This window comes from Alternaria viburni (assembly GCF_023758015.1).
Source record: "Alternaria viburni strain BMP 2772 chromosome Unknown scaffold_3, whole genome shotgun sequence".
Lineage (NCBI taxonomy): Eukaryota > Fungi > Ascomycota > Dothideomycetes > Pleosporales > Pleosporaceae > Alternaria > Alternaria viburni.
In genome coordinates, this window is record NW_026055772.1 from 812,485 (window position 1) to 839,282 (window position 26,798).

At 52.0% G+C, this 26,798-nt stretch overlaps 9 protein-coding genes across 9 annotated transcripts; 5 read left to right on the forward strand and 4 right to left on the reverse strand.

Moving 5' to 3' along the window:
• Positions 1-3,073: 3,073 nt before the first annotated feature.
• On the reverse strand, positions 3,074-5,080 carry J4E79_001893 (uncharacterized protein; the record flags this gene model as incomplete). Its single annotated transcript, XM_049350797.1, has 1 exon — positions 3,074-5,080. The coding sequence occupies one exon, from the start codon at positions 5,078-5,080 to the stop codon at positions 3,074-3,076; it is 2,007 nt and encodes a 668-aa protein (XP_049214636.1).
• Positions 5,081-6,690: 1,610 nt separating this feature from the next.
• Positions 6,691-8,253, forward strand: J4E79_001894 (uncharacterized protein; the record flags this gene model as incomplete). The annotated part of the gene is made up of 3 exons (XM_049350798.1): positions 6,691-6,742; positions 6,880-7,919; positions 7,975-8,253. 3 exons carry the CDS (start codon positions 6,691-6,693, stop codon positions 8,251-8,253), a joined length of 1,371 nt encoding a protein of 456 aa, XP_049214637.1.
• Positions 8,254-10,198: 1,945 nt separating this feature from the next.
• Positions 10,199-11,031, forward strand: J4E79_001895 (uncharacterized protein; the record flags this gene model as incomplete). Its single annotated transcript, XM_049350799.1, has 2 exons — positions 10,199-10,664; positions 10,811-11,031. The coding sequence occupies 2 exons, from the start codon at positions 10,199-10,201 to the stop codon at positions 11,029-11,031; spliced, it is 687 nt and encodes a 228-aa protein (XP_049214638.1).
• Positions 11,032-12,219: 1,188 nt separating this feature from the next.
• On the reverse strand, positions 12,220-12,846 carry J4E79_001896 (uncharacterized protein; the record flags this gene model as incomplete). Its single annotated transcript, XM_049350800.1, has 1 exon — positions 12,220-12,846. One exon carries the CDS (start codon positions 12,844-12,846, stop codon positions 12,220-12,222), a length of 627 nt encoding a protein of 208 aa, XP_049214639.1.
• Positions 12,847-15,288: 2,442 nt separating this feature from the next.
• Positions 15,289-16,375, forward strand: J4E79_001897 (uncharacterized protein; the record flags this gene model as incomplete). The annotated part of the gene is made up of 3 exons (XM_049350801.1): positions 15,289-15,467; positions 15,530-15,972; positions 16,095-16,375. The coding sequence occupies 3 exons, from the start codon at positions 15,289-15,291 to the stop codon at positions 16,373-16,375; spliced, it is 903 nt and encodes a 300-aa protein (XP_049214640.1).
• Positions 16,376-17,993: 1,618 nt separating this feature from the next.
• Positions 17,994-18,566, forward strand: J4E79_001898 (uncharacterized protein; the record flags this gene model as incomplete). The annotated part of the gene is made up of 2 exons (XM_049350802.1): positions 17,994-18,378; positions 18,457-18,566. The coding sequence occupies 2 exons, from the start codon at positions 17,994-17,996 to the stop codon at positions 18,564-18,566; spliced, it is 495 nt and encodes a 164-aa protein (XP_049214641.1).
• Positions 18,567-19,273: 707 nt separating this feature from the next.
• On the reverse strand, positions 19,274-20,723 carry J4E79_001899 (uncharacterized protein; the record flags this gene model as incomplete). Its single annotated transcript, XM_049350803.1, has 3 exons — positions 19,274-20,203; positions 20,292-20,429; positions 20,475-20,723. 3 exons carry the CDS (start codon positions 20,721-20,723, stop codon positions 19,274-19,276), a joined length of 1,317 nt encoding a protein of 438 aa, XP_049214642.1.
• A 2,169-nt stretch (positions 20,724-22,892) lies between these two features.
• Positions 22,893-24,689, reverse strand: J4E79_001900 (uncharacterized protein; the record flags this gene model as incomplete). The annotated part of the gene is made up of 3 exons (XM_049350804.1): positions 22,893-23,889; positions 23,944-23,980; positions 24,056-24,689. The coding sequence occupies 3 exons, from the start codon at positions 24,687-24,689 to the stop codon at positions 22,893-22,895; spliced, it is 1,668 nt and encodes a 555-aa protein (XP_049214643.1).
• Positions 24,690-25,467: 778 nt separating this feature from the next.
• Positions 25,468-26,625, forward strand: J4E79_001901 (uncharacterized protein; the record flags this gene model as incomplete). The annotated part of the gene is made up of 1 exon (XM_049350805.1): positions 25,468-26,625. The coding sequence occupies one exon, from the start codon at positions 25,468-25,470 to the stop codon at positions 26,623-26,625; it is 1,158 nt and encodes a 385-aa protein (XP_049214644.1).
• Positions 26,626-26,798: the final 173 nt, after the last annotated feature.

Genomic DNA, 26,798 nt, shown 5'->3' on the forward strand with positions numbered 1-26,798 from the left:
AGCTGAGCTACAGTTTTATAGGGCGTACTTTGTTTCCTGTAGTTCGATCATGAACTTTTGTAAAGAATCTTTGTACCCAATACCATGTATGTAGCCTCTAGGAGGCAATGAAAAGTTTGCAGCGGACGATAAAAGACGCTATGTCGTCGGCAATCTCATATCGCAAAATGGAAGTTGTATCTACATGATCGTAATCGTGTATTTTCCCTCATCATTGACCGATTCGTACTCCAACCATGACTCATTCTTGAAGTGAGGAAGCTGAGCCCAATTTACCGAACGCTTATCATAAAGTGTTGGATGCAACATCCCTACTCTCCGGAACTGGCCGCGCCTATCTCCTGTAGGTGCAAGTAGAAGAGCACAAAGACACCCACCATTGTCGATGAAGAGCGGCATACAGTGCAACTGAAACGACGAAGGGCGAACATCGAAATAGAAGACCCCATGATAGACTTTGTTCACTTTCCCGTTGCAGAAAATGGCAAAACATTCCTCGCCAAATTTTGGGTGTAGCTCTATCGTTATCAGGTATCCGGATAGTTGTACAAAAGCGCTGGTGACAGCACCTGTTCGGTCTTTGGTCACGGGATGGACTGCCCAGCGCATGACGTCGACCCAGCTGTTGCCTTCATCCCCGGGGTACTTAAACCACGATACCCTACCATCCAAACATGCCCATGACCATGTGGGTGCACGGTAGGGAATGGTATCTGCCTTTGTTGGGAATTTACCATCTCCCTTTCCAACGCGGTACCAGGCCAACCCTTGGGCCATATCATGACCCCAAAGGCCTGCGCAGTACTCAATGTTGAACACCCGCTCCATGTGCTTTGCGACGCCCGATAGAGCAATCAATTTGTCGCTTGGAAATGTCAAGTTGCACGAACTATACTCTCCTACGAGCTCTATCCACAATGCCCTGATTGAAGTTTTGTTGAGACCAGTATTCTCATCCGTAGCGACACCCGAAGGCTCGATGCCACGAGTACTCTTTGAGCCAAAGAGCTTCATAGCCGCAGGCCGAGATGTTCCTTGCGTCGAATGCATACGCATATACTTTGGCAGCCCGTTAGGCCAGTGCTCATAGGCCAGTAGGTCGTGACACTCCCAGAACATCTGAGTACCGCAGAAATAAAGCACTCTGGGTGCCAAGATAATTTCTTGGAAGACCCATGCGCGACGATGCAGAGGCATACGTCGAAAATTGTCACGCCAATAGTCCTCGTGGTAAACATAGTAACTGTCATTTGGGCAGTCAGTCCACGTAGTCTGAACGACATGGGGCTCAACAGTCGATGCTCTCTCTCACAAAGGAAGCCGGCATCGCTATCAACAGCTATACTGGCGGCGATGTTGAGGAAGCTGTTGCGATAAACCCGAGTCATCGATTCTGATTCTTGCTGCCAGTCCTTTCTAGAGTCCTGGAGGATGCAAAAAGAGTCTATCCACAACAGCTTGATGTCAAGTGCTTGCAACGTGAATATAGCATCCTGAAATGTCTTTGCCAGCTCTGAGACTTCTACGCCGCTTCTGAAGCGTTGTAACGAAGATGAAGTCAATCTGAGGGATTGAGAGTGTCCCCAGCAATGGCTCAGTGTTGCATACTGTGATGAGGTGGAGTCTAACTCAGTGGACAGCCGCAAGCGTATTTTGTCGGGTTCTGGCTGGCCGATCTCGATGAGACGTGTTGGAAGGTATGTAGGGGGTTCGTTTGTGTGATAAGGCTTTTCACTGGTATGACGGAGTATGCGGCTGCTCGAGCGAGATGCTGGGCAGTTGGTATGATGCTCCATGCACCCGGCTAGCCAGGTTCGCGCACACGACATACTAGAAGTCCAATCCGAATAATCGTACGGCCTCCCTGCATCAGAAGTTTTGCCAGCCCCAGTCCCAACGTTAGCACATACTACTTGACCATGGCAAGACTTGATGCCGTTTGTGGGCTCACAGAAGAAGGCCTGAATCCCCGTGCGACGAGTAGAATGGATAACAACATGCAGTACTTTGGTACCTGCATCTGCATGAGGGCTCAATCTGAACTCCGTCGACATCCGAATGTCATTGACGCCCAGTGGGTGAATGCGGGCGAGAACTGAAGGCATGGAGTCCCAGAACTTGCAGCAGATGTCGCAGCCCTCGAGAGCGGACCGCTGCAAACTTTGGTAAGAGCTATGATGCTTGGTATATCTCATATGAAATGAGCCTTGGAAAATACCCAGGCAGATTTCGCACAGCATAGTGGAGGTGCGACGACGGAAGCGACCGACGCAGCTCAGTGTTGGAAAGGTCGAGAGCGCGATATATCGCCAGGTCGATTGAAGCGAGATCCTTTTTTTCGTGGAGAGGATCTTGCTGTGGAGATGTGTGTTGTAGTAAAGATGTGTTCTGCTGTTGAGAGGAAAGGGAGGAAGGGGAGGAAGGCTGGGGACTGCTTAAGCGGGGTCAGCCACATCGAGAAAGAGCGACTACTCATCCCCGTCTCTCATGTCAGCACGTCATCCCAGGCACCAGCCAAGAACGACATGATGAGAATCATCTGGATTCGCGGACTGAGTGTTTTCCGTAGTCCAGTAGGCTGCTGTCACTCACAAGTCAAACCTTGTACCTAGCGTCCTACGCCCTTGCCTCAGGTTGACACTCCGAACCCACCTTGGCAACCGCCACCCGTCTCCGCCATCGTACGACCTCGTACATGACTTTACATTACAATCAATGCGCCAATCACTAATCATCTCTACTTGGAACAACCTTTCCTTTGAACTATCGATACTGGTATACGTAATGGTATTCATTGAGGGGTATATTTTAGGCTATGCTACGCTACGACAATTACAAGAAAAATCTGTAGTGGAGGGATATATGTTACAGAAAATGGCTCGCTCAGTGCACATTGAAAGTGGGAGGAAACGTGTGTGTGTGGGGGGGTTAAAAAAGGATGTGATGGAGCCCGCGGAATACTTCCTGCCATCGAGAGAAAAGATCGTGGGACGCCGTCCGTGTTGTTGCTCATTAAGTCTTTACGCGTCCTGTGCGCGAAAGAGGTCCTTCGTTGTGACATTTGTCATCATCCTCATCTCCTGCCGTTCGGTCCCCACGGTGGTGGCTGCTTTGTGCTGTCTCTCGGAAACAGCCCATAGTTATTGGCGTCTGGCGCCGCGTTGCCCCAATTGCCGACGCTACTTGTTCGTTTACTTCGTGTGGGTTGTCGCGTGATATTCCCGGCCACTTCTTTCCTGTTGATGTTGAAGACGCTCGTAAAGCCAAGAACTTCAGGTCGGTCGAGGTCGAAAGGATCCGATTGCCGGACCGTACGACCAGTTGGCATTGGGGTGAAGAAGTTGGTGGCGGGCCTGCTCGGTCCTGGTTCTCCGAAGAACATGTCAGAGTCACGAGAGGCGAACGTAGAGGTGGCATCCACGGTCGATAGCGCGTTGAAGCCTGGTAATGCCATTGACGAACGGCGGGTATGGCTTGGTAGAACAGCCTGACTGGGAGCAGGTGGCGCATAAGGTGGATCTCGGAACGGGTTATCGGCCGTGTAGAATGAGGACACGGGATGTGAGCTCAGGGCCGATACTGAGCTTATAGTACGTGTATGGTGATGAGTCGGTACTTGAGCCCAGGCTGGTGCAGCTCCAGGTGGGTCCTGGATCGATGCGAAAGGATCTCTGGGTTCCGTGTCGGCAGCAGCAACAGGGACCTGCGGTGTGACAGGCGCACTTCGAGGATCCGGGTTGAGTACCAACAGCGTGCTTTTTGGGTCGGCGAAGGGATTTGGCGAGCCTGTGTCTTCGACGATTCCTGGAAATCGGTAATTCGATGAAATGCTGCTTGGCTTCTTCCGGAGCAGATTCCTCTCGCTCTTCTTACTTGACATGCTGTTGCTGGAGCCTGCGCGCTTGACACCGAAGAATCCTTGCGGCTCGCTGGTTGATCGACCTCTGCCATTGGAGTCCCTCGAATATACCGAACCAACGCTGGTTTGCGCAGCGTGGCGTTGGTAGGGATTGCTGATCGGGCCGGATTGGCTTCCTTTAATCCTGGCAACGAATGCGCCCACCCCGCTGGGTATCGTCTTCAATCTGGCCAGGAAACTTGGGCCTGACTCTTGCTTCTCGTTCCATCGCACGGGCCGCGACTTCCGTTTTCGCAAGCAGACGAAGAGCAATACGCTAATCAGGGCCAATCCAGCTACGCCGCCAAAGACACCCCCAATTATGCCTCCTATGTTTCCACCGTTCGCAAAGGTCAACGGGCTGTTGTCGCCAGAATTCCCTTGTTCCGGTGCAATTATGCCAGCCGATCCTCCGGTCGGTGTAGAGTCTACTAGCGAAGTAGTGGGCTGTGGTTCTGCGATAGCCGGCGCTTCTGTCACTGACGGTTGTGCATTCGTGTCGGTTTCTATCGCCAGCGGAGGGCTCGCGTTCGATGTGGCACCTTCGGATATCGCCGGAGCTGTGAAGCGAGCCGGTGCGCGCGAAGATGCAACGAGTGACGTTGGAACAGCTATTTGTTCTGTGTCAGAACTTGTTGGTATGGGACTTGGAGGCGGAGGCGGAGCCGAAGACACCGCCACAGCCACCTGTGAAGCCGCAGCAGCTTGCGAAGACACAGCCAGAGGAACAGCAGCGGCCGGAGAAGACGCTTCCGGTGCCGCTTGAGTTTCTGGCTGCTTCTGAGCCGCTGCCGTTGCACGGGCTGAAGTTGCGAGAGCCAGCGGTGTCACCCGCTCCGAGGATGTAGGGGCCGGGCTACTCGTACCTATCGCGGACGTTGCTGCTGCTTCCGTCGTAGATGTTGTAGGCACTGCGGGGGGCGGCTGTGCTGTCTGTTGGGCAGACGTAGTCGGCGCTGGTGCCGGTGCCGTCGAAGAGGGAGGAGGTGGCGGAGGCGGTGCCTGGCTGGTGCTGGTCTCTATCTTGGGTGCCGCCTCAACGGTCGTGGACGAAGTGACTTGGGGAGGGGCGGCGGCTGCGGATGTTGCTGGAGTCGTCGAGGTTGTAAGGGCCGTTCGGGCCCGAGAACGAGTGCATCGTCTCCCGTTTACCGTCGTAATGGACTCTTGAGGGGTGGCCATGCGAGCAGTAGCTCATGGAAAGAAACGCCGACAAGGGCTCAGAAAGAGAGACGAAGAGAAAGGATACAAGGCGCCGCGGACGCTTTGTGCATATTAAACTGGGAAATTGGAGTTTACCGCTACGTGATGCTGAATGAATGGTTAACGAAGAGAGGTGTTAGTAGGCGTTCGAAGAACGGCCGGGTGGTAGTCAACCGTTGGCACAGTATGGTGCGCTTGTATCCGTCTGAAACGCGGGCGGCTTCACATCGCGCTTCGAACAATGCACATGAAGCGCGCTGAGCCTCGCACACTTGAGCGGCACCGGCCTGGCCGTCTCAGCCGACTGCCGTGCCGCCCGACAAAGCACTCTGGCAGCCATTCTTGCGGACGCGATGACATAGATGACGATGCGCGATGGGGTTGGATGGAGAGGAGTGTTGGAGGCTGGTGCTGGTGTTGGGCACCTGGCGAGCAGGCGTCCTCAGCACGTGACTGAACACCAAAAGCAACTCGAAGATGGAAAATACTTCTGTTCGACCTCTCGCACCTTCCAAATCGCTGAGAAGCATCTTCCTGGTCTGCCTTGTCATCCCATGATTCATTTGGCCCCAGTGGCACCACTTGACAGTCGCCTTCGGGGTAATGCATGAACGTGCTCTTAGAGTTTAGGTGGCTACGCCGCGCGTGGCTTGCGGAGAAGAACCGTCACAATACTCATGTCTGGTTTTCCTGAAGATTGATATAATGCATCAATATCGCATGCTCGCGCAAAGCTCTAGCAGAGAGTCGCTGGTGGGTGTGGAGACGTTGTTGCGTTGGGTGCGCACGTCCGGTTTGAAGATCCGCGGCCCTCGCTCGACTTCGACATCCATCGCCGATTCCACCACGCCCCTAAGCATCACGGTCCTCGTACCACGACCCTGTGATAATGTTCAGCTTCAGCGGTGAGTGTTCTTCTTATTGGTTTGTTCTTGATCCATTGCCGGCGTCTCTTCGTCTCGCGCAGAGGTCTTGTCTGCCCGCTCGAAGTGGACCTCGGGAGTCTACGCCAATCACATCATCTCGAAGCTTGGTTTACGATGGCATCTGAAATGGCCTTCCAAATCCGCATACATGTTTTCTTTCTTCTCGGGTTCAGCTGCTTGTTGTGGTAGCTACTTGGCATGCTTCTGTCAGTCAAGTGGGTATATATTCCACACATGTTTCGTCTGAGACGTGCGGCGCACGTGCAATATTGTTGCTGATATAGGACAACTTGTTCATAGGCAACCTGCTTGCGGGGCAGCATGATACGCAGAAACAGAGGTCGCCACCCTCGAAACCGACACCCGTCAAGTTTCCTTCCCTTGAGCCGCCCGAGCCGTCAATAAACACGTTGCCAGCCACCTGGACCCAACCAGGAGCAAGGATATCAGAGCACTTTTTGCGACTCAAGAAGCCGTCTGATGTGAGTGAAGAGACCTTGGCCTTGTTGAATGTCACGTTTCAGCCCCAATGTGACTTGGAAACATTATTGTCATCCTTGCCAAACAACGCAGAGTCGTTCCTGCCCCCAACCTCCTGGTTAGAATCACCGGGAGAGAACGACGCCGCAACCAGTCCTGATACCCCGGCCACACTCTTGAGCAATGGCAGAAGAGTACCAGATCAGAGAGAGTTCTATGTCCGAGCGAGAGAACTGTTCTTCAAGAATGCTGATGCTTACTCAACACTCACGCGCAAGAGTGTTGGAGATCAACCACAGCTTCGACTAGCGCATTTTCGAAAGTTCTGGGAAGGTCTTGACAACTTGGCTTATTACTGGGATACCTCACTAGACGAATATCTCCCGCCAGTGCAAGAAGCTGGCAGTGCTAGCGGAGAGGCAGTGGTTTCAAGCTCCCCGCAAGAGTCCACAGATGCCCAAAGTCAGGACGCCAAACGTGAAACTGATTCGAATCGAATATCCACAGCGAGGCCAGGGTCTCGCACGCCTGAAGAAGAGGAACCTCGCAAGAAGGCCAAGGTTGAAGATGCTGAAAGTGGACATCGACCAGCCGAGGTCCAAGGCGCCAATGGCTCCAGCGCCGCACCAGTGAGTGCACGTGTGCCGTCAAATACTCCAAACCGCATACTACCAGCTCGGGCTGCACCACCCAAGGCCCCTTGGGCTGTGAATATGGAGTCTCAGAACAAGGTAGTTGATTTCTCAAACGGGTCTTACCGAGGCTATCGTATCGGGAGTGGTGCCGAGATGCCTGATCAGTACCGCATTGATTGCGTGCGTGCTTTCATAGAGCCGATTGCATGGGCTTTTGGTGTGACACTCTCACCACACCGCCGTCCTCCCGTCCTCACAATTGAGCACATTAGATTTCCTGTTCGCATGAGCTCTGTCGCTTGGCAAGCACCTCAGGATAGGGCTAAGGCCAGGCATGGCTATATGGAAGGTCCGGTATTGGGGATACAATGCAGGGCAGACGTTGGCTTTGGACTGACAGGAAACCTGAAGAAGCAATCTAATCTTGATGCTGTGCGCGAGTTAGGTGGGTTGCTTTTGCTGGCACAAGAGAGAGCTAGAGAGGGGAAAGCTGAACGAAGAGGTGGCGAGGATAGATGGTGGACAACAAAGGAGCGGTGGGGTGGAGGACCCGGGGGCGAGGTTGGCGAAACAACTGGGGCGATCGAAATACTGTCCAAAGATGCAGCGTCCAAACCTGAAGCAAAACCCACCGACAGGAATCGTGACGGATCCAAGGCTCGCCGCAGGCCGTCACCAGCAGAGATTTGGAAAACGTTGCGACCTGGAAACCCACTGTGGGATCCAAAAGTGACCTATAAGGCCATCGGCAAAGACAAGAGTGTTGAGTGGGACGATGTAGGGCTTCGTACTACAGCTCTAGGAAGCTCATTCCGCTGATCCGACAATCTAGGTCTTCATGGTATCGTCATTGAACCACCACATCAGCCTGTTAAAGCTACGCATACATCCGGCTTATCTTGAGTACATCACCGAAGGTAGACTGCCCAAAGAAGCGCCAACAGACTCCGACTGGTTTTCCCCAAAACTGCAAAGAACAAGATGGTTCGATCTGTTCAACGTTGATGACCGTACTGAGGCGATGAGAGGCATCTGGGGGGTGATGACCTATCTCATGCGCTCAGATAAGACTGATCACGCTGATTCCGCTGGTATTGCTACCAAACAGTGATAGTTCGCTGTCACCGGTGTGGCTCTTACTGGAGGGACTGAATGACCAATATGGGACGATGTGGACTTGTGAACCTCAAGCCCTGAGGTCTATACTAGAATCCCATCACTTCCAAAGACCGGAGATGCTCGGGGCGTCTGGGATAGCGTACAACTCTTCTACCTATTCACGACCTAAATTGTCCCCAAAACTATCCTATTCGGTTTCCCACTCTTCAAGTCATTTACATGAAACGCTGAGCTAGATCCACGAAGGCCAACTTGTTTGGTGTCACAATCAATCTAGAGCTACACCTTTGCTGCGCTTGCTCCGCGACCGATTCTGACCTGGACGAAGTACTCGCGATTGTGATACTAGCAAAACATTTCTCTTCGTGGTAAGTCATTTCTCCAACGCACTCAAAGCTGCACAGCAAGATACACAAGATATTGCGCAACGATGCGGGCATCTTTTTCTCAAACTCGCGTCGGGCTAACCAATCCCTGCACACCAAAGCATAGCCGCCCAAGACGGCAAAGCTAATGCAACGAGGCCACAACGTGACTGGCGCGTTGTGTTTCTTCCACAATTACACGCACATCTGTATTGCCGTTGGTCGAAACTTAGCGTTTGAACGACCAATGGCGCAATCTTCTAGTGCGACCGTGTCACTAAGAATATCGACGTTCCTCCACCAACAATCTTGACTAAGCTCCGCCTCGTTCGGTAGAACTGTGGCGTTTTTAGCCAGTCTGTACCCAAGGGGCGCCTGACGCAGCCATGTAAGGCGCCTGTCAGATTTCGACGTATTTTTCCGCTTGATTGTAGCTCGAATGCTGTTGGGCAGCACAAGGCCTACGACCATCGACTGATATGCAGCACCACCCTGGACCCACTCATCCCCAACAGCACGTCTACGACCTCCAAGGAACGCTCACAAGCTTCAATCTGTTACACTGAATCGGCGTCTCTTCCCAAGTAGAGGTCGTATCAACAGATAGCATGTGATGGAGGAAGGTCCATCACACACCTACGACCACTTCTCGTTACAAGCGAGTTTGCACAAAAGCTGCAACTTGCCAGTAACAGTCGGAGAACTCGGCATAGCAATCTATCACGTCCCCTTCTAGTTAAGCTACGCCACGCGCTATGTTGACCCCGGTCCCTGGTCCAATGCGGCCGCACACATGGTGCGAATCTCGAGCATCGATCCGTAAACCGGGTTTGCAGGCAAGTGAGATGTACCTATGTACCTAGGTACCTTACAGAAGCAGCAAGACCCGGGATCGGACCGCTTCTCACATAATCTTCACGATGCATTATATGCAGCAATCACCAGCGCAGCCCGTCGGAAGCAACAGTGCCATCAACAAACATATTTGGCTCAAACGAGGAAATTTTGACAGCTGGTCACGACACAAGCTGGGAAGGAATGGCGCTCCATAGTCAGGAACGCTCCAATGACCGATCAACCTCCCTAGCGACGCCTCCACCGGGCAAGAGTAACAGTGGCTTGAAAGCCTACGACGATGAGCAAGACAGAGCGGTCAGCAGTCCAGTCTACCGAACACGCCCTGGCCCTTCGTCTTCTCCACTGCAGCGAGTCCCAGCCTTCCATGCGGCCGCCTGATCTATATAAGTCTGCATGCATGACTTGGAAAGACGGCATCGAAGTCGACAAACTCCACCACTTGCTTACTACAATTTACCCATCAACGCAACTCAGCCCCAAAGTCAGCACGCCTTATTCCGTCTCTCTACCCTTGCCGATACGATCGATTGCCTTGCAGCTTCCCAGATCTATCAGCCCCACTTGCCAACATCACGTCCTGGTGTTCGATTGTCGGTATATAAAAGCATATACCCATCGTCTCAACATCTCGACATCTCAAGCACTCACTTCTCCCACACTCTACACTTCAAACCTTCCCTCCCAACTCCACAAACCCCCACCACCACCATCACCATGTTCACCAAGACCATACTCCTCTTCACCTCCCTCCTCCCCACCCTCATCACCGCAGCGGATACCAAATCGTCCACTGTCAACCCCGAACTAAACGCCGCCCTCCGCATGGCCGCCACAAACTTCGACCGCAACGCCCTTCTGCCTGCGGATGAAGACTGGTACTTCGACTTCGACTCCAGCAAAGACTACGACTCGCCCACCGGCGCTGTCATCAACGCCAATGCTGCTAGCTTCCCTGCTCTCACTGGCCTCGGCTCCAGCATGGCTCTCCTCAAGCTGGCTCCTTGTGGCATGCTGCCACCGCATCTGCACCCCAGGGCTACCAACTTGGTCACTGCCATTACGGGTAACACGACGACTTACATGATTGGCGAGAATGGTGTCAAGACACGTAAGGTGGATATGATCCCCATGCGTGTTACTATCTTCCCGCAGGGAAGTCTGCACATGATGCAGAACAATGGTATGTCTTCCACACTCCCTTAACATTCCCGTCTATCTATTGCCTGTTCGGGGATGCGGCTCTCAGCCCCAAAATCCAAGAAACGACCCTTGCATCTTACCCGGTCTTGATTACATGCACATCTTACTAACAACACCAACCCACAGACTGCGAACCCGCCCTCCTCCTCAGCGCACTCAACAGCGACGACAGCGGTACCCTCAACATCCTGCCCAGCCTCTGGTCCGTCCCTCAAGACGTCATCAGCGCTGGCTTCGGCGACGCGTCTTTCAACCCCGCCAGTATCGGTGAAATGATCCCTGAAGTGGGCACTGGAGCTATTATCGGATCCGCGGAGTGCAAGAAGAAGTGCAATATCCAGATGTAAGGCTTCCAGTCGAAGTTGATGTTGGTGGAGACTAGGGCTGTGCCGTGCCGGCTACTATTGCTGCTGCTGCGGCAGTAGCGCGTGTGGCGCAGACGGCTGCAACGGCTTTCTTTCTTTTTCTTTCTTCCACGCTTTTGGCTTCTTCTGTTGTTTCAGTGGGGATAATGTTTTCGCATTCGCTTTGCCCTTGCGTTTGCATGCTGTGGTTTGTGGTCTTGCTGGTTTCTTGGGTTCGATGTTAAACATGATGTCATGATGCATGCATACCGAGATATGACAGAAAAGAACAACAATAAAAAGCTTCGTGTTTTCTGCATACCAAACAACTTCATCTTGCTTCCTTCCGTCCTGGTTAGATCGTGCAGCGATCGTGCATGTAGATCATGAGACCGTGTTGCGGGCCGTCACCCCGCCCTGGTAGTGGGGACCTCGCCGACATAGCCAAGTTGATGTGTAAGGCGCCCGGTGCAAGCAAGGGTATTCCATCGGGGCCATGAGTGCGTTGGCCCTCCATGGCATTGGAGACACGACTTAACCGATGAAAGCCTAAAGACTGATGTCTTGTATAATAGCCGCCGTGGCTTGCCTGTACCGATGGGCCGGTCCACACGTGGAGAAACGGGTCAGCGTCTGGACCACGACGTGAGAGCTAGATGCTTTCTCGCCCCCACAGTAAGCGTAGATTTGATGACGCATCGCCGGTAGCCGCATGCAGGTCAGATATAAGTCAGACATACTGCTCCTTCGTGGTAGTGTTTCTACCTAGTCGGGCTGTCACCCGCGGGCGGGCCGCTGCTGGGTGGCATGATAGATTTTACGACCTCGGCGAACTACGACTAGCCTGGTAGAGAAGGTGGGAATGGTTTAGGGAGAATGTGGTACTTGGAGCGATGGGCACTAGCGGATTAAAGCAGGTCTATTACTAAACTGCTCCTTCCTCGGTCGGAATCTCTAAGGCATCATTCTTCCTTATTAGATCGATGTATGTCTGCAGGCTATAATATTCGAGACTAACACCTTACTTTAGATATTATAGAAGAGAACCACGACAAAAGGCTTTGTGCTTTCTATCTTCTAGTTAACTCTGTTATACGTTCTTTCTTGTTAGATCTTATAATAGACCTGTGTTGAGTACTAGTAGGCGATACACAATCTACATAAGTCGTTCCTACTAGTCTAGTATATATGTTAGTACTCTGTATTCTGTTTAAGTTTCTGCAACCCTCTTGTGTTGAAGTCCCGATCTTGCGCAAACACCAGTTCAACTTCATTATCTACATTGACTCGAATTCCAACGCTTTCACTTAGAGTCTTGGCGGAGTCGATTCCGACGCCAACGTAACCCAAATGATCTGGTCTTTTGGACTGGAGCGCAAGTGCAAGTAGTTCAGCTCCGGAGTTCCAAGCCGTTGAGGCCGAGCCAGTGGCGAATGTATATAGCATGTAGCCAATAATGATAACACAGTACAGAAGCAGCACCGTCATGGATAGATATACAGACGTCGATCGCATCCCATAGCCGTAGCCATACTGTGTGGCAAAGAACTCGTAAGGGGTGTAGTCTTCGATGTTTTCCTCCGGTGGGTACTCAGAGAAAAAGGAAGCTTCCAGCCATTTCGACTTCTTCATGGATACCGACGTTGGTACCTTGGCGATCCAGATCACCAGAGCTGCAGCTAGTGCACCTTCTAGACCCAAGCTGCCGAGTTGTGTCGTCCCGAGTATTCCCACAAGGGCCGAATAGAACTTCGCGCTCTGCATTGGGTGATCACCAGCAATATCCAGCGTGATCTTCCGGTGTGCGGATTGCTCCATTGTTGATGATTGGCCAGTATCGACCAGTGTGAATGCTTCGTTGTAGCGCATTTGCGCCTTGCCAGAGCTCCAATATGCAGAAAGTGAACATGCTGTTACAGAGGCGGTCACAGCAGGATCTTTACTTTCGACCATTGACGACAGCAGACCAGGCTGGACCAGTGTGGACTGATTCCACATTTCACTCGTCCTACCCTGGAAGAACACTACGAGCAACGGGTGATCTGCTGGCTCTGGTGATGAGATCCAGACCGGACTGAAGTAGACAGCAGTGGAGTGATTCTCACCCCCTCCATATGTGGAGGCGGAAAGTTCGACAGTATCCGATACTTTGAAGATCAAGGTGGGAAGATCCGGCATTAGTGATGTCCAAGGCCAGGGGTAATACCAATCGCTGCTGTTATTGATGTCGAAAAAGGATCCCCAGCACTGCGCCCCTACAACTGGGTGTGCAGCCTCCACGATTAGCGTCGTGTTTCCTATGCCCTTTAGGTCCGATTGATCAGCTATAACCTCCGTCGGGATCGTGACATTTGCCTCTCGAAGCACTGTACCCCCGGTTTTGTCGGGGTTGCGCACATCGTTGGACCACCGTAGGAGTCGTTTTAAGTTCGATAATCTCCGGGAAAAATGAAGAATGGTATTTGACCCATAAGAACTGCCACGTTCGTATGTGTCGGAGTACCATAGGGTTGAATTCAGCCCTTGAATATCACTGCTTGTAGTTCAGTACTCGATGTTATTTTGGGCCAAGGTACGTACGAGTCAAATTTTGCGATGGGAATTTTAGAAGGATACGAAGCTTCGTCAGATGCTACTCCCCAGAGTTGGCTGTGTGAAGGAGTGCGTGGAACGCCCGCACGTGGGATCATGAGAACAGCGCTTGAAGGTCCAACCAGCGCTGTCAAAGCGAACAAGAGGGGCATGGCGACCACGAAGATTGTCTTTCGCCATCCTTGGAGTGCACGAGATCGAAAGAGGGAGAAGAAATCCAGTGACCATAGATAAGACAATTGAGTCGGCTGCATAGCGCCTGATAAAGTGCCGAATGGAACAAGGCCGTTAATAAGACCTGCACGAATAATGCTAAGTAGAACCTCGACGATTGAAGCCTGCATAAGTAACTCGTGGAGCTTTGCTGCAAATTGCAATTCAGTTGAGTAATCGTTCTGTTCATTGACCCAATAATTCGTCCATTGGAATACCAGCAGTAGGATGGCGCCAGAAAGAGGAACAACGTGCAGTAACGCATGCACTGCGGCGACTGCCCTGTTGTAGTGAATGGCTACTTTGCGACGTTCGGTATTCCGGTTCCAACGAGAGCCCATACATCGAGAGAACGTCGAGGAAGCGGATTGAAACCGAAACTGTCGCATGAGATGGCGACGCTTTACCTGCGATGGGGCGGAGTTGTCTTCCAATTCGACTACATTCGCATTGTGACTGTTATCGCCAGAGGTGTCATCGCGCGAATCGACACTTGCATAGCCGCTTTTCAGTAAGCCCGTTGTATGGCTGGAGCTTCAGTATGAGCAACCTAGATCTAGATTCTGACCTGGGCGAGACGCACCTCATTTCTGCCAGTTCCTGTCCGGAGACAGCTTCGCTTCTCATCCTGCACGCCAAGCCCGCATAACCCACAGTGGACGCGTCGTGGAGTATGCTGCTCGTTCAATACTCAGATAGTAAACCTATAACGATCGCAAAGACTTATTCAGGGTGCAAAAGACTGTATTGGAGATGTGTATGAAAGCCACCGTGGTGGAAGGAAGCAAGGTGAAGGCTGCCCAGGTGAGATCCGTTCGCTGAGCCCGACTGCCTTGAAGCTTGGCTGTGGTAAGGCCCACCATAGGATTTCGCGAATCTGACATGTCTGTGCGTGGGTAACATCACCCAAGCGCTGCTGCGGACCAGCATCTAATTAATCTGATTGAGAATGGCATTCAGACTTTCAGATAGAAGTTGATGAATAAGAAGGGGAGCGGGAAGAGTAGTGCAGTCCACGGGTCTATTCGGGAACTACCCGGGTATATGTGATACTCATCACCCGAGCAATTGGGGCAGTGTCCGCGGCTTAGCATTGTTTCGGTCGCGTTATACATCTGTTAGCATTAAGATGACCGTCTATCGCCAGAGAGATGCCGAAATCAGAGATAAGGTTGCCGATGTAGAGATACGTCGGCTTCGAAGCTTGCCGAGATCCCTTCGGAAAGGTTCCGCTGCTGGCATTCAGGAGCCCCGCCTTTCGTGTTGCTGTATAAGATTAGTGAACCTCTGTATCCTCGTGCCCACTTATCTGATGGCTGCAGTCATTTCGTTGCTAATACCATAGTGATATGTACGGTCCTTTGTGTTTCTGCAATAAATACCTTCTTTGAAATATAACGTGATCAGATACCCGTGGACCCTTCACTTTCCTACGCTCAACACACTATCCACGTCATGTCACATCAACCATCATCCACTGTTCGCGTTGCTGTCACTCAATTCGAGCCAGCATGGCTTGACTTGCCAAAGGCTGTCGAGAAGACCTGCCGTTTGATCCGCGAGGCAGCAGAGAACGGCGCAAAGCTTGTGTCGTTCCCCGAATGTTGGATTCCAGGCTACCCTGCCTGGATATGGTACGTTCGCGAATACAGTTGTCCTTCGTCGATTTCCAAGGTATGCTGATATGCAATGCTAGGTCAAGGCCCATAGACTTCGAGCTCTCGACAGCTTATATGAAGAACTCTCTGCATGTAGACTCAAATGAGATGCGTCGCATCTGCCAGAGTGCTGCAGATCACCACATCGCCGTTGTGCTTGGGTTCAGCGAGAACTTCAAAGGCTCGCTATACATCTCACAAGCTATCATCAATGCCGAGGGCAGTATTGAAGTCCTGCGTCGGAAGCTGAAAGCGACGCACATGGAGAGGACGATATTTGGAGATGCATCGGGCTCTGCTCTCCAAAACGTCGTGGAGTTGGCGGATGTTGGACGCGTTGGTACCCTGGCTTGCTGGGAGCATACGCAACCACTACTCAAATACCACACTTACCATCAGAGAGAAACCATACATGTTGCTGCGTGGCCGCCGCTGTACGATCACGATGGCGGTCCAGGCTTGTACTCCATGAGCAAAGAAGGTGCGATTCCACGTTGTATACGAGTAGAGTAACCCTTAGCTAATGTAGTTGGTAAACAGGTTGTCGCAGCCTCTCTCAAGTTTATGCCATGGAGTCGCAATCCTTTGTTCTACATACTACAGCGGTAATGAGTGAAGCAGGTATCGCTACACTGCGGACAGCCTCTGGCGTCACCATGAATACCCCTGGTGGAGGTAGCTCAGCTATCTTTGGCCCGGATGGGCGCCTGGTGGCTGAAGGTCCTCCAGAGACAGAAGAAGGGTTCGTTTACGCAGAACTGCAGCTGGATGATATCTTGAAGGCAAAAGGTTTTTTGGACGTTTGTGGCCATTATAGCCGACCTGATCTACTGTGGCTCGGTGTCGATAAGAAAGAGAAGACACATGTCGCTTTAGACAACTAAGCGGACATACGGAGCGAAGGCGAACACTCAGCTTGCGATAATTACTACGCCAAAGCTCCTATACTACGCACTGAATAGGACATTTTGCGGCTGAATCCAGGCCTAAATCATTTGCGAGGGGCTGATGTGGCTGACCTCCGCAGACGCTCACTGGTCACAAATAAGAGCTCGCTTCCGGAGCTGAAAACCAATGTTGACCGGACATGGGCAAAGCAGGAGACAGCCTCATAGGCACATCTCAGGCTGAAGTAATAAAACTACCAAGCGCCTTTGCCTCACTGAGAGCTGCGAACAAGCCTTTCCAACATTCTGACCTCAGTCCTCGCTCCTTTTTTGTTGCGTCTCTCGGATCAACAGGACACTCGCGGTCAACCTTTGGGTCTGATAGGGTCAGCATCATAAAAGCCTCCCCCAAGACTCAGTCGCTGCTCCGCGCGTGTGAACATGTGAAGTTGTGGAGCGGAGTTTTGCAGTGCTCTGGTAGCGTTTTACTCGTTCGATTGGGAGCGGATGATTATAGATAAATACAAAAGCTACGAGGTAGCGATAACAGACGATAGGCCTCCGCCGAGAATAGTGTTCAGATAGCCTTGTAAGGCAGATAAATTGCGGACGTTGATCTCGTAGGTAGGCGAGGAGCTGGCAAGGCTGGGGGTGGGGTGCGCTGTTACGAGCGAAATGGCCCTGATATCTCATGGTACCCACGTGCTGTCGTTCTTTCGTGGAGATGACGCATGATGAAGAGCAGCTTGGCGTATGCTTGCGTCCACTTCATTGACTCTTATCGCCCCCTCTTTCTGCGTCCCGTAAATAGAGACTTGAACCATTTCTTCACCTCTTCCTTTCCGTGGTTTGGATGCGGTCGCTGAGTATCTCGTCCTCCTGGATGATCATAGAACTCGACTTCGGGCCCAAACCCATCCAAATCTTCGGGATCTTGTAGATCAACTACGATTTGATCTGCCGGCTGTGCCATCACATAGTCGGATGAAAGAAGCTATGGGCACGTCGGCTGAAAGCTTGCGAAAAAGAAGGAAGAAGTTGAGTGTATGTTAGATGGTGCTTTCGAAATGGTGTCCAGCCAGCAAGTCAGTTATAGAGGGTTCGATTCACTGCGTGATCGATAGGGATGAAAGAGAGACGAATGTACCTTAAGGGAAATTAAATTGTACCTAGATGCTCGCGAAGACGAACATTCAGCTTACAAGGTTCGCGATAACCCCCGCGCCACCAATATCTCCTCGCACGCAACTGTAAGCTGTCGTGCAACCAATTGTGCACCTGAACTGTCTCATGCAAGGTGATGTGGTTGGCTTTCTCGACGCTAATTGGGTGTCTCAATTTACGTGGCTTCCGGAGCTGAAAATCAACATTGACCGGTGTGGTTAAGACAGAAGAGAACCCCGCAGACGTCTTCCAGGCTACAGGAACAAGGCTATCAAGCACCTGCAAGTCATGTAAGTACGCTGACGGCCATCACGAACACTTTTTGTTTGGGACATTTGTCGTTGCCTCACGCCCGTGTCTCCACTCGAGGATGGAATCCCGCCTTGAGTCTACGTCTAAACCAAAGCCGGTCTATCGTAGGGGAAGCTCATTGGTTACCGATGACCAAGCTATGTCTACTATACAGCCTGACATTATGTTACCCCCGTTGGGAACACAAATCGCGCAGGATGATATTGAACAACAAGCAGCTGTCGGACGGATATCGTTACCTTCTTCACATGATAGCTTCACCGACGACCGGAACAAATCCAGACACTTGAACGAGGATCCACATTACATTGCTGATTATCTGGCACACAACACTAGCAAAGCTGCTGCAGTGTTTCGAAGATACGACAAGCTTGCTATGTATAGGCTCCTTTTACTGAGCAGAGAATTGGACAGTTTGGAGAAGAAACACAATGCGTTCGTGAACAGCGGCGACCCAGAGGATGCGGAAAACCTAAAAGCCAAAGGCTTCGACAATAAGGTCGGCCTCGTTCTGAAGGAATACTGTATGAAGTTATGCGCCATCTGTATGACTGAGCGAAGCTGCTAACACGTGTTCCAGATGATCTTTTGCAAGCTTACAGCAGAGTCCTACATCTGGACCCACCCGCGGAAAGAACAGTTAAAGCAATCGATCGATTTGTTGCCACCCCAGATTACCACGGATGGAGATCTTGGTGGGGATACAGGCTGAAGTATCGATTAGCAGGAAGATCTGACGAAGAGATGGCATTACCCGATCTCGTCAGTCTGTACACTCCCGTGGAGAATGACTTGATTTCCCGAGGCGTCGATAAATTCCTGTATGGCTTCTTCCTGGTATGTTCTGAGTTATCGTTTGTGGAATCGCCCTACGTTCTTCGTTTTCCCCACAGCAGTCTAACTCTTGTAGACCCCCAGATCATACAACATGGCATGGTTCAGAGACGGGCTGAGAGACGGGTTCAGAAACCGCTACAACAACACCCACGGCCCAAAGTACGTGAACGAACAAAAAATGCAAAGATTCGTCACTTTCGTAGGCACGATAATCTCAATCGGATTCCTGGTATCCGCGATGTGGGTTCTGTGGCGACTGGAAAAGCACATGATCGCCAAATTGGCGACAGTCACCGGGTTTGTCGTGGCATTTGCTGGGTGGTTGGGATTCTTGACCACGGCTCAAAGGAAGGACGTCATAGCAGCTACCGCGGCATATGCAGCTGTACTGGTTGTGTTTATCAGTCAGTAGAGCTGAGTGACGGACCAGTAACAAGGGACAGATCAGAAAAGAGTATGCCATGTTTGTTGTCTTCTTCTCGCATGATCTCGTTCGTTTTTCTATTGGGTATCAGTAACCGAATACAAGCTTGGAAGACTGTTCGTCTGAATGTACGTAGACTCGATGAAGATACCATCCATTCATCGCCCGTCCCCCTCAACCCTAACATTCGAGAACGCAACCGCCGGTCCCTCGCCAGCAAGTTTCTCCGCCATACTAACAATAACCTCGTCCGACCAACGAAACGCATCAACCTGGTGGTAATCCAGAAGAGAGTTCAATCTCCTTACTATCCACGCCTGGACTTCCGGTGTGCAGAACTCGTATGCCACGACGAAGCTCAAGCCAGTGTGAAACGCGCCGATCGGTCTGCTAGCCCACGCGTCCTCCCATGTTTTACAGATTTCGACGGCGGCGCAACGGCATTCGGATTGAAGTTGATAGCGCGCTTGGTGGAATGGCGGGAGGAGTCGCATTAGGACTTTGTTCGTTAAGATGATGACGGACCAGAAGCAATTGTAGGCGGTCATGTCGCGCCAGTTGTTGAAGTGGTAGGTCGTTTGTATGGGACTGCTCTTTTCTCTTGCTGGCGTTTCGGAGACGGCGATGCCGTTTGTGAGTTTCGTGTTCATATGCTCGCCTAGACTGCGGAGTGCATCTTTGAGTTCATATACCTTGTGCAGAAGTGCTGTCCGTATAGATTCGTACTGAGACGTGTATTGGTTTGCGCTGATTGGATATGATGTTTTGACCGGCCGTATGTCTTCTAGAAAGTCGATATCGTCGAAAGAGTCGGTGGAGAAGTCGAGTGATGGAGGCGTATCGATCAACGGTTTATACAGTTCGCCGTTGGAGCTGAACTCAAAGCTCGTAGTGTGGGGCGGTTGCAGGACGCAAGTTTCGTCCAACTCTTTCAGTGTATTGAAGATACCAGGCAACTCGGCCATGTATTGCATCAAGTCAGTATTGAGGCAGTCGTCGAAACTGAGACCGGTCTTGTCGAAAGCGATATCTCGCCATTCAGGCGATGCGAGAAAACATGGCTTTCGTTCGTATATGCACGTAATGATCTATCGATACATTAGTCTTGAAATGGTTTTCTCGTGTATGCCTGAGTCAATAGACCCGATCACATCGTCGTGAGTGTGATCGACTTACAATCCCGCCTCTATTGAAGCGCAGCATCTCTTTCGTAAAACTGTCCGTGTACCTAGAAGGCCCTTGTAATTCCATTAATCGTCCGGCGCCGCCCACGTGCGTCAAGTATCGGTTGCCTGTTCTTGGACCTGCGAAAGCCTGGGCATGTAAGTACGGGTCCAAGCTCAACCAGGCAAGACTTACTTCTACGAGACCAAGAAGTATTGATGCGCAGAGAGTATTGGGCGACATGCCCAATTGCTGGCTTTCGAGGCATCCCTGGAGCGTTTTGATAGCTCGGATATAAAGCTCTGGCGAAACGATCTCGTCTGCAGTCTTCTTGTATACCAGCGAGGTATGGACATTCACCAGTACTGTCACTGCCGCATCAAGGGCAGCATTGTGTCCGATCCTAGCTGGTACTTCTTGGATAAACCGACCAAACACCGACATGCGGTGCCCGGTACTGCCTGTTGTGGTAGCTGCGATCAAGGAGCGTGCGAGTTGTTGATGCTGTGATGGCGACGGTTGTCGAAGAAAGGGCGATTTAGGTGGAGATAAGCTGATTGAACTTGATCGTGGAGACCGCTTCCGCGGTGTTGAACTCTTGTTCGATATCCTGAATTTGTGGGTGACGGACCCATTGTCGGCAAACTTCTCATTCAATTGCGTTAATTGCCTGTCCGGATCTGTGACCAAATCAGTATCGTAGTCGTGTGCACTGAATACCAACCTACCTGGTGATGCAGTTTCTTCGACGGACGAGTGTGTGGCGCCTCCACTCAGCCTATGCCCGAGATCTCTGAACGTGTGTCGTGCGGGGGCTCCTGGACATTGCTTTCCATTCTTCTGGCAATTCAAACATGTCGGCCAACTTTCGTCTTGATCGTCACTAGTCAGAATGGTTGAGTCGGGGCGTTCTGGTGGAGCTAGCCTTACCGCACTCTGTCCTTAGTCAGGCGTTATCCGCAAGGAAGAGGGCCACAGACGACTTACTAATCTTCCTCTTGCGGCAGATGAGGCACCCAGTGCTTTTCGGAACACCAACCATACTTCCACAATAATGCACCTTCCAAGGATGAACAACAAGCGAAATGAATGACGCAAAGATGAGACGTGAAAAACAGCAGGATTTTGAGAAGCTTGAGCTGAGACTTTTGCTGTCAACTCACGTCGGTGGCCATATGGTTGCCGAACGATGCTGTGTATGATGTATGCAAACTGCCTGCCTCCGTTAGGCGTCTCGGGGGAGTTCCATACCGTGGCTGCAGGCGAGGCTTAGGTCCACAGGGGTTATTGTTCGGCACCCTGATCTGGCGGTGGACTGATGGCTGAAGAAGACGCTCGTCACCCCACGTGTTCGCGACATGGAACCTGATCAGGCTAGATGGGATGGAAGGTGGAGATGATTGGTCAGACTTTATATGAATTCGGGACGCGCCGCAGACAGTTGTATTGTGAGTCTGCTCTGAGTGGTCTCAATTGTGCCCGCCGAGTGTGTTACACATGTCGTCAGACCGCGTATGCGTCGTGTGTAGAGTAGGACGGAAAGGCAGACTGGACTGCAAGAGCGATGGGGAATGCCAAGCCCCTAGAACCGAAACAGACCCCTCCCACGCCAGAAGCCTCGAACACTCGAAGAAGCGTCAATGTTTCTCATATCTGGCCAGTGAACTGAGACTGTGGCTTTCGGTATGCTTACCGTTCCTACTTCATGTTACTTCACTACATGCAGTGTGTACTGCAAGTGATGCTGGTGTGGCTGCTTCACCGTCCATCCAAGCATCCTTTCTTTCATCAGTGTGCAGTAGTAGCATCTCGACGACATAGGGCAGTCGTTCGGAGACTGTTCGAATTAGTGAATGTTTCACCGGAGGTAGCCCTCTAAGCGATTACTACTCAACCATCCACGCGTCTTGCCTTAACTTAAACGATGTGAAGCCTTACTCCCATACACTGACCACAACCCCACAATTTCCCGAGACCCCTCCGAACAAATCGAAATCCCCAATCCCTACAAACCTCGGGCGCAGGCACGCTTGGCCATCTCTCTTACCTTATCAGTCATCGACCTCACTAGCCATACGAAACGCCAGCAAAGTAAGCTCTAGTATCCACTGCGCCCTACGCGACAAATCGGCACACATAAACTCTCGGCACCCGCCCTCGGCATCTCGGTGACCCAACTAGGTAGTCAGACCTCAGGGTACACCGTAACCGTCAAAGTAAGGTGTGCCGATGCGCATCTACGGAGCCAAGTGATGCCTCAGCAGCTTGCAGTGCAGTTACGTACGTCTTGTCAGAACTATTGACCGTTCATGATATGTGTCTTGTGATTCCGTGTGGTATATACCCAGCATGCCCCCTGATGAAAATGCCTTCCATGCAATGGAATGGGGTATCGCATAGGAGATAAAAAGGCCGAAGCCAAAATCCAGTCAAATCAACGCATTTCCAGCCCACTTTTCTCCCGCTCTCATCAACGCGTACCCATCTTCCATCTTCCTCCAGACGATCAAAGGGATAACACCTGAGCCGGAACAGTTACCCCGGGGGTAAAACAGTTCATGCACCACCCATCCCTTCTGATGGCACTAATCGACGTACTCAAGTGGTTGTATCTCATCCCTCCATGTCCTCCTCGTCCTCATCCTCACTCTCTAGCTTCTTCTTGGTAGCGCGCTTCTTCTTAGGCTTCGCGTCCTTGATGGCCTTGCGCTGAACTTGATCGCCGACGCGTTCGCGTTCAGCGGTGCCTTCGGCTAGAAGCTTTGCTTCCAACTGCTTGAACTCATCAGAGGTGTTGTCCATGCCGACCAGGCTCTCGAGCAACTTGATCTCGCGCGCCCAGATACCCTTGTCTTCGACCTTCTTGCCGTTGGCGTCAACGCTGTCGACGGGGGTCTCGAGAACCATGGGGAGACCGTGGAAGCGCTCGTCGTTCATGAGGTTGTGGAAGGCTTGGAGGCCGAGGTATCCGGTACCGATGCGGGCGTGGAGGTCGCGGAAGCTGGATAGAGGGGCTTTGCTGTCGTTGACGTGGAAGGCTTTGAGGTATTCTAGGCCAATCTCCTGGTCAAACTTGTCCATGGTTGTGGCGTAGGCTTCAGGGGAACGGAGATCGTAGCCGGCAGCGAAGACGTGGCAGGTGTCTAGGCAAACACCGACACGGCTCTTGTCCTTGATGAGGTTGATGATGGCGGCAATGTCAGCGAATGTTCCTCCGATGGTGTTGCCGAGAGTTGCCATTGTCTCAAGTACAGTGACAACGCTACCAGTCGCCGGATCTGCATGTGCTCGGTTGAGGTTCTCGGCAATGATGCGAATGCCTTCCTCGCGAGTGGTGGCATTGGCATTTCCAGGATGGAAATTGTAGTACCGGATGCCAAGCGCATGGCAGCGCGTCAAGTCGTTGAAGAAGGAGTCGTAGGCCTGCTTCTTGCGAGCGGGATCAGGGTGAGCAAGGTTGACCAGGTAGGAACCGTGGGGTAGACAGCACTCCGCAGCGTTGATACCATGGTCCTTGCAGCCCTGAATGAAAAGTGCAGCATGTTCTGGATCCATCTCAATGGTCTCCCATTTACGCTGGTTCTTCAGGAATAGAGCGAAAGCATTGGCGCTGTGGATGTTAGCGATGGCTCAAATTGGTGAATGTGGAAGATCAAAAACATACCCGATATATACAAGGTTGATGATGGAGTTGTGTACGCCTAAACGATTGTTTTCGAGTCCATGTTAGCCAGTGGTCTTCACAAATAGCAGACGGGAGTGTGATATGAACTAACCTCCGGCGGAGCTGACATGGGCGCCAATCAGATGCTTTGAGTCTTTGGTGCGATCTGCAAGTGGTGGTAGGATCTTTGCAGTACTGCCCTTGCCCTTTGCCTTAGGCTTAGGCTTAGGCTTGGGCTTGTCTTCATGGTCGCTGTCTTCGATCTTGGCCTTGCTCTTCTTGCCTCGTGTGGTCTTCTTGACAGAGGTCTTGGTCGCGATCTTGTCATCTCCATCTGCGTCAACCTCTATCTCTGCATCGACTTCGGCTTCAACCGAACTGTCCTCCGCCACGGCCTTCTTCGTAGTAGCGGTCTTCTTGTTACGTCTTGAAACGGCTTTCTTAGACTTGCCCTCGCCATCACCGCTCTCTTGGGCCATGACTTCATCTTCCACCTCTTCTGTGACCTTTATCTTCTTGGCAGCGCGACGCTTGGGTCGAGGCGACTCATCGACGGCATCAACAACATCTTCGACGTCGACTTGTTGTGCTCTGGTCCTCCTTGTACGGGGTGTTGTCTCGGCCTTCCGCTTCTTGCCGTTCGCTACTGGTTGGGCGACGGTAGCGGTTTCGGTGGCTGACATGAGGTTGTCAGGAGGAGGTGAAAGGGACGAGTCTGAGGGCGCGTTAGAGATTTTCCTGGCCATGATTCCTGTAGCCAAAGGCTTATGAGTGTCTATCAAAGAGGTTCCTAGGCTTCCTGGGACTGCTGATGCAGTAAGGAGTGAGGTGTAGGAGCGACGGAGGTCGAAGGCCGGAAAGCTGCTTTTGTAGACGGCAAACGGGCGCAATCGATCGAGGTAAAGGTGAGAGAGCGCGATTAGGGTGCTACTCCTGATAGCATGTCGAGGTGACTGGAGATTCGACAAAGGCCGCAATAGGAACCGCGTTTGCAAGTGTACAGCGGGGCAATTAGGGGCACGTGGTATGAAGTGAGTGTAATTGCGATGCTGATAGTGATTGCAATTGCTGGGGTTGCTGAGGAAGGAGCGCGTCGGCAAGGGTGAGTATTTCAGGAGGGAACGACTGTGTGTGGCGACTTTGAAAGAGTGACAACGCGATGAAAACAGAAGGCTTGAGGCTAGGTTCGCGATACTATTTCGCATACGAGAATAGTAGGGTTTGCACAAGGACTACGAGAATGCGATGAAAGTCGCATCAACGTCATGGATCAGGGCAAACTCGCGACCACGCTAGTCGCGCGCTCACATGTCTTAACCCCGCGGTAAATCCGATCTGCAACACCAAAAATTATCGTCGCCAGATCCAACAGCCCACGCCAACCGATCGCAAGTTCGGCCAGTACCCACAACCGCCAAGCTTACCCGCTCAAGCTCGTCGCAGCACTACTCAGATCTCGCGCGATCTCTCTCCGTCGACGAAAAACCTACTCAACCGCATCAAACCACCTCACAACCACCCACCATGCCGAAAGCAAAGCAAAAGCGCAGCAAAGGCGGCGACAAAGATGCCTCCCCCTACGCCCGCCCTGCCGCCGCCTCTGCGAAAGCCTCGGCCGCACACTCGATCTTCAAGATGGACAAAGACCTCGGCCAGCATATCCTCAAGAACCCCGGTGTCGCAACGGCCATCGTCCAAAAAGCGCATTTGAAGCAATCCGACCACGTTCTCGAAGTGGGTCCGGGAACAGGAAACTTGACAGTCCTGATACTGAAAGCCGCCAAACAAGTAACAGCCGTAGAAATGGACCCCCGAATGGCCGCTGAATTGACAAAACGAGTCCAAGGCAGCCCGGAGGAAAAGCGATTAACGATCCGGTTGGGCGACGTGATAAAGGCCGAACTCCCCCGCTTCGACGTCTGCATAAGCAACACGCCCTACCAAATTTCCTCGCCCTTGGTCTTCAAACTGCTCGCCCTCGCCCACCCACCCCGCTGCTGCATCCTCATGTTCCAGCGCGAATTCGCCATGCGCCTCTTCGCGCGGCCCGGCGAGAAACTCTACTCTCGGCTCTCCGTCAACGTGCAAATGTGGAGTAAAGTCAGCCACGTAATGAAAGTAGGCCGCAACAACTTCAACCCTCCACCGCAGGTCGAGAGCAACGTCGTGCGCATCGAGCCGAAGAATCCGCGGCCGCAGATTGCGTATGAGGAGTGGGATGGCTTGTTACGCATCTGCTTTGTGCGGAAGAATAGGACGTTACGAGCGAGTTTCTTGGGTACGGCGGCGGTGTTGGAGTTGCTGGGGGGGAATTACAGGTTGTGGTGTGCGCAGAATGATATTCCTGTTGATGACAGTCCGGTGGATCCGAGTGAGATTACGGAAGATGGCGACGAAGCGGATATGGACCTTGACGACGAATTCAAAGGGTTTTCTGACCCGGACGACCCGGACGATGAACTCCCGGATTTCTTCAAACAACTCCAGGCGGAGAGTAAGAAGAGGGTTAATGGCGTGAATAGGAAGAGGAAGGGGAGGCTGAGTGAACTGGTCAGGGAGAAGGTGAGGAAGGTGTTGGAGGATGAGACGCAGTTGGCGGATAAGCGGGCGCGGTTGTGTGATGAGGGTGACTTTTTGAAGCTACTGTATGCTTTCAACCAAGAGGGTATCCATTTCAGTTAGATGGGTGGTGTGAGGGGTAAGATGGCATGGAAACATGGTGGAGGCGGTGCATTTTCACGGCGTTTTCTTTCAACTTGACGCGAATTTGTTCGCGGCATGGTCGGCGTTGGGGTATACCAAAAAGCACGAGGCGTTTCCGATGCTTAACGATTTACGGACAACGGGATCAGGGA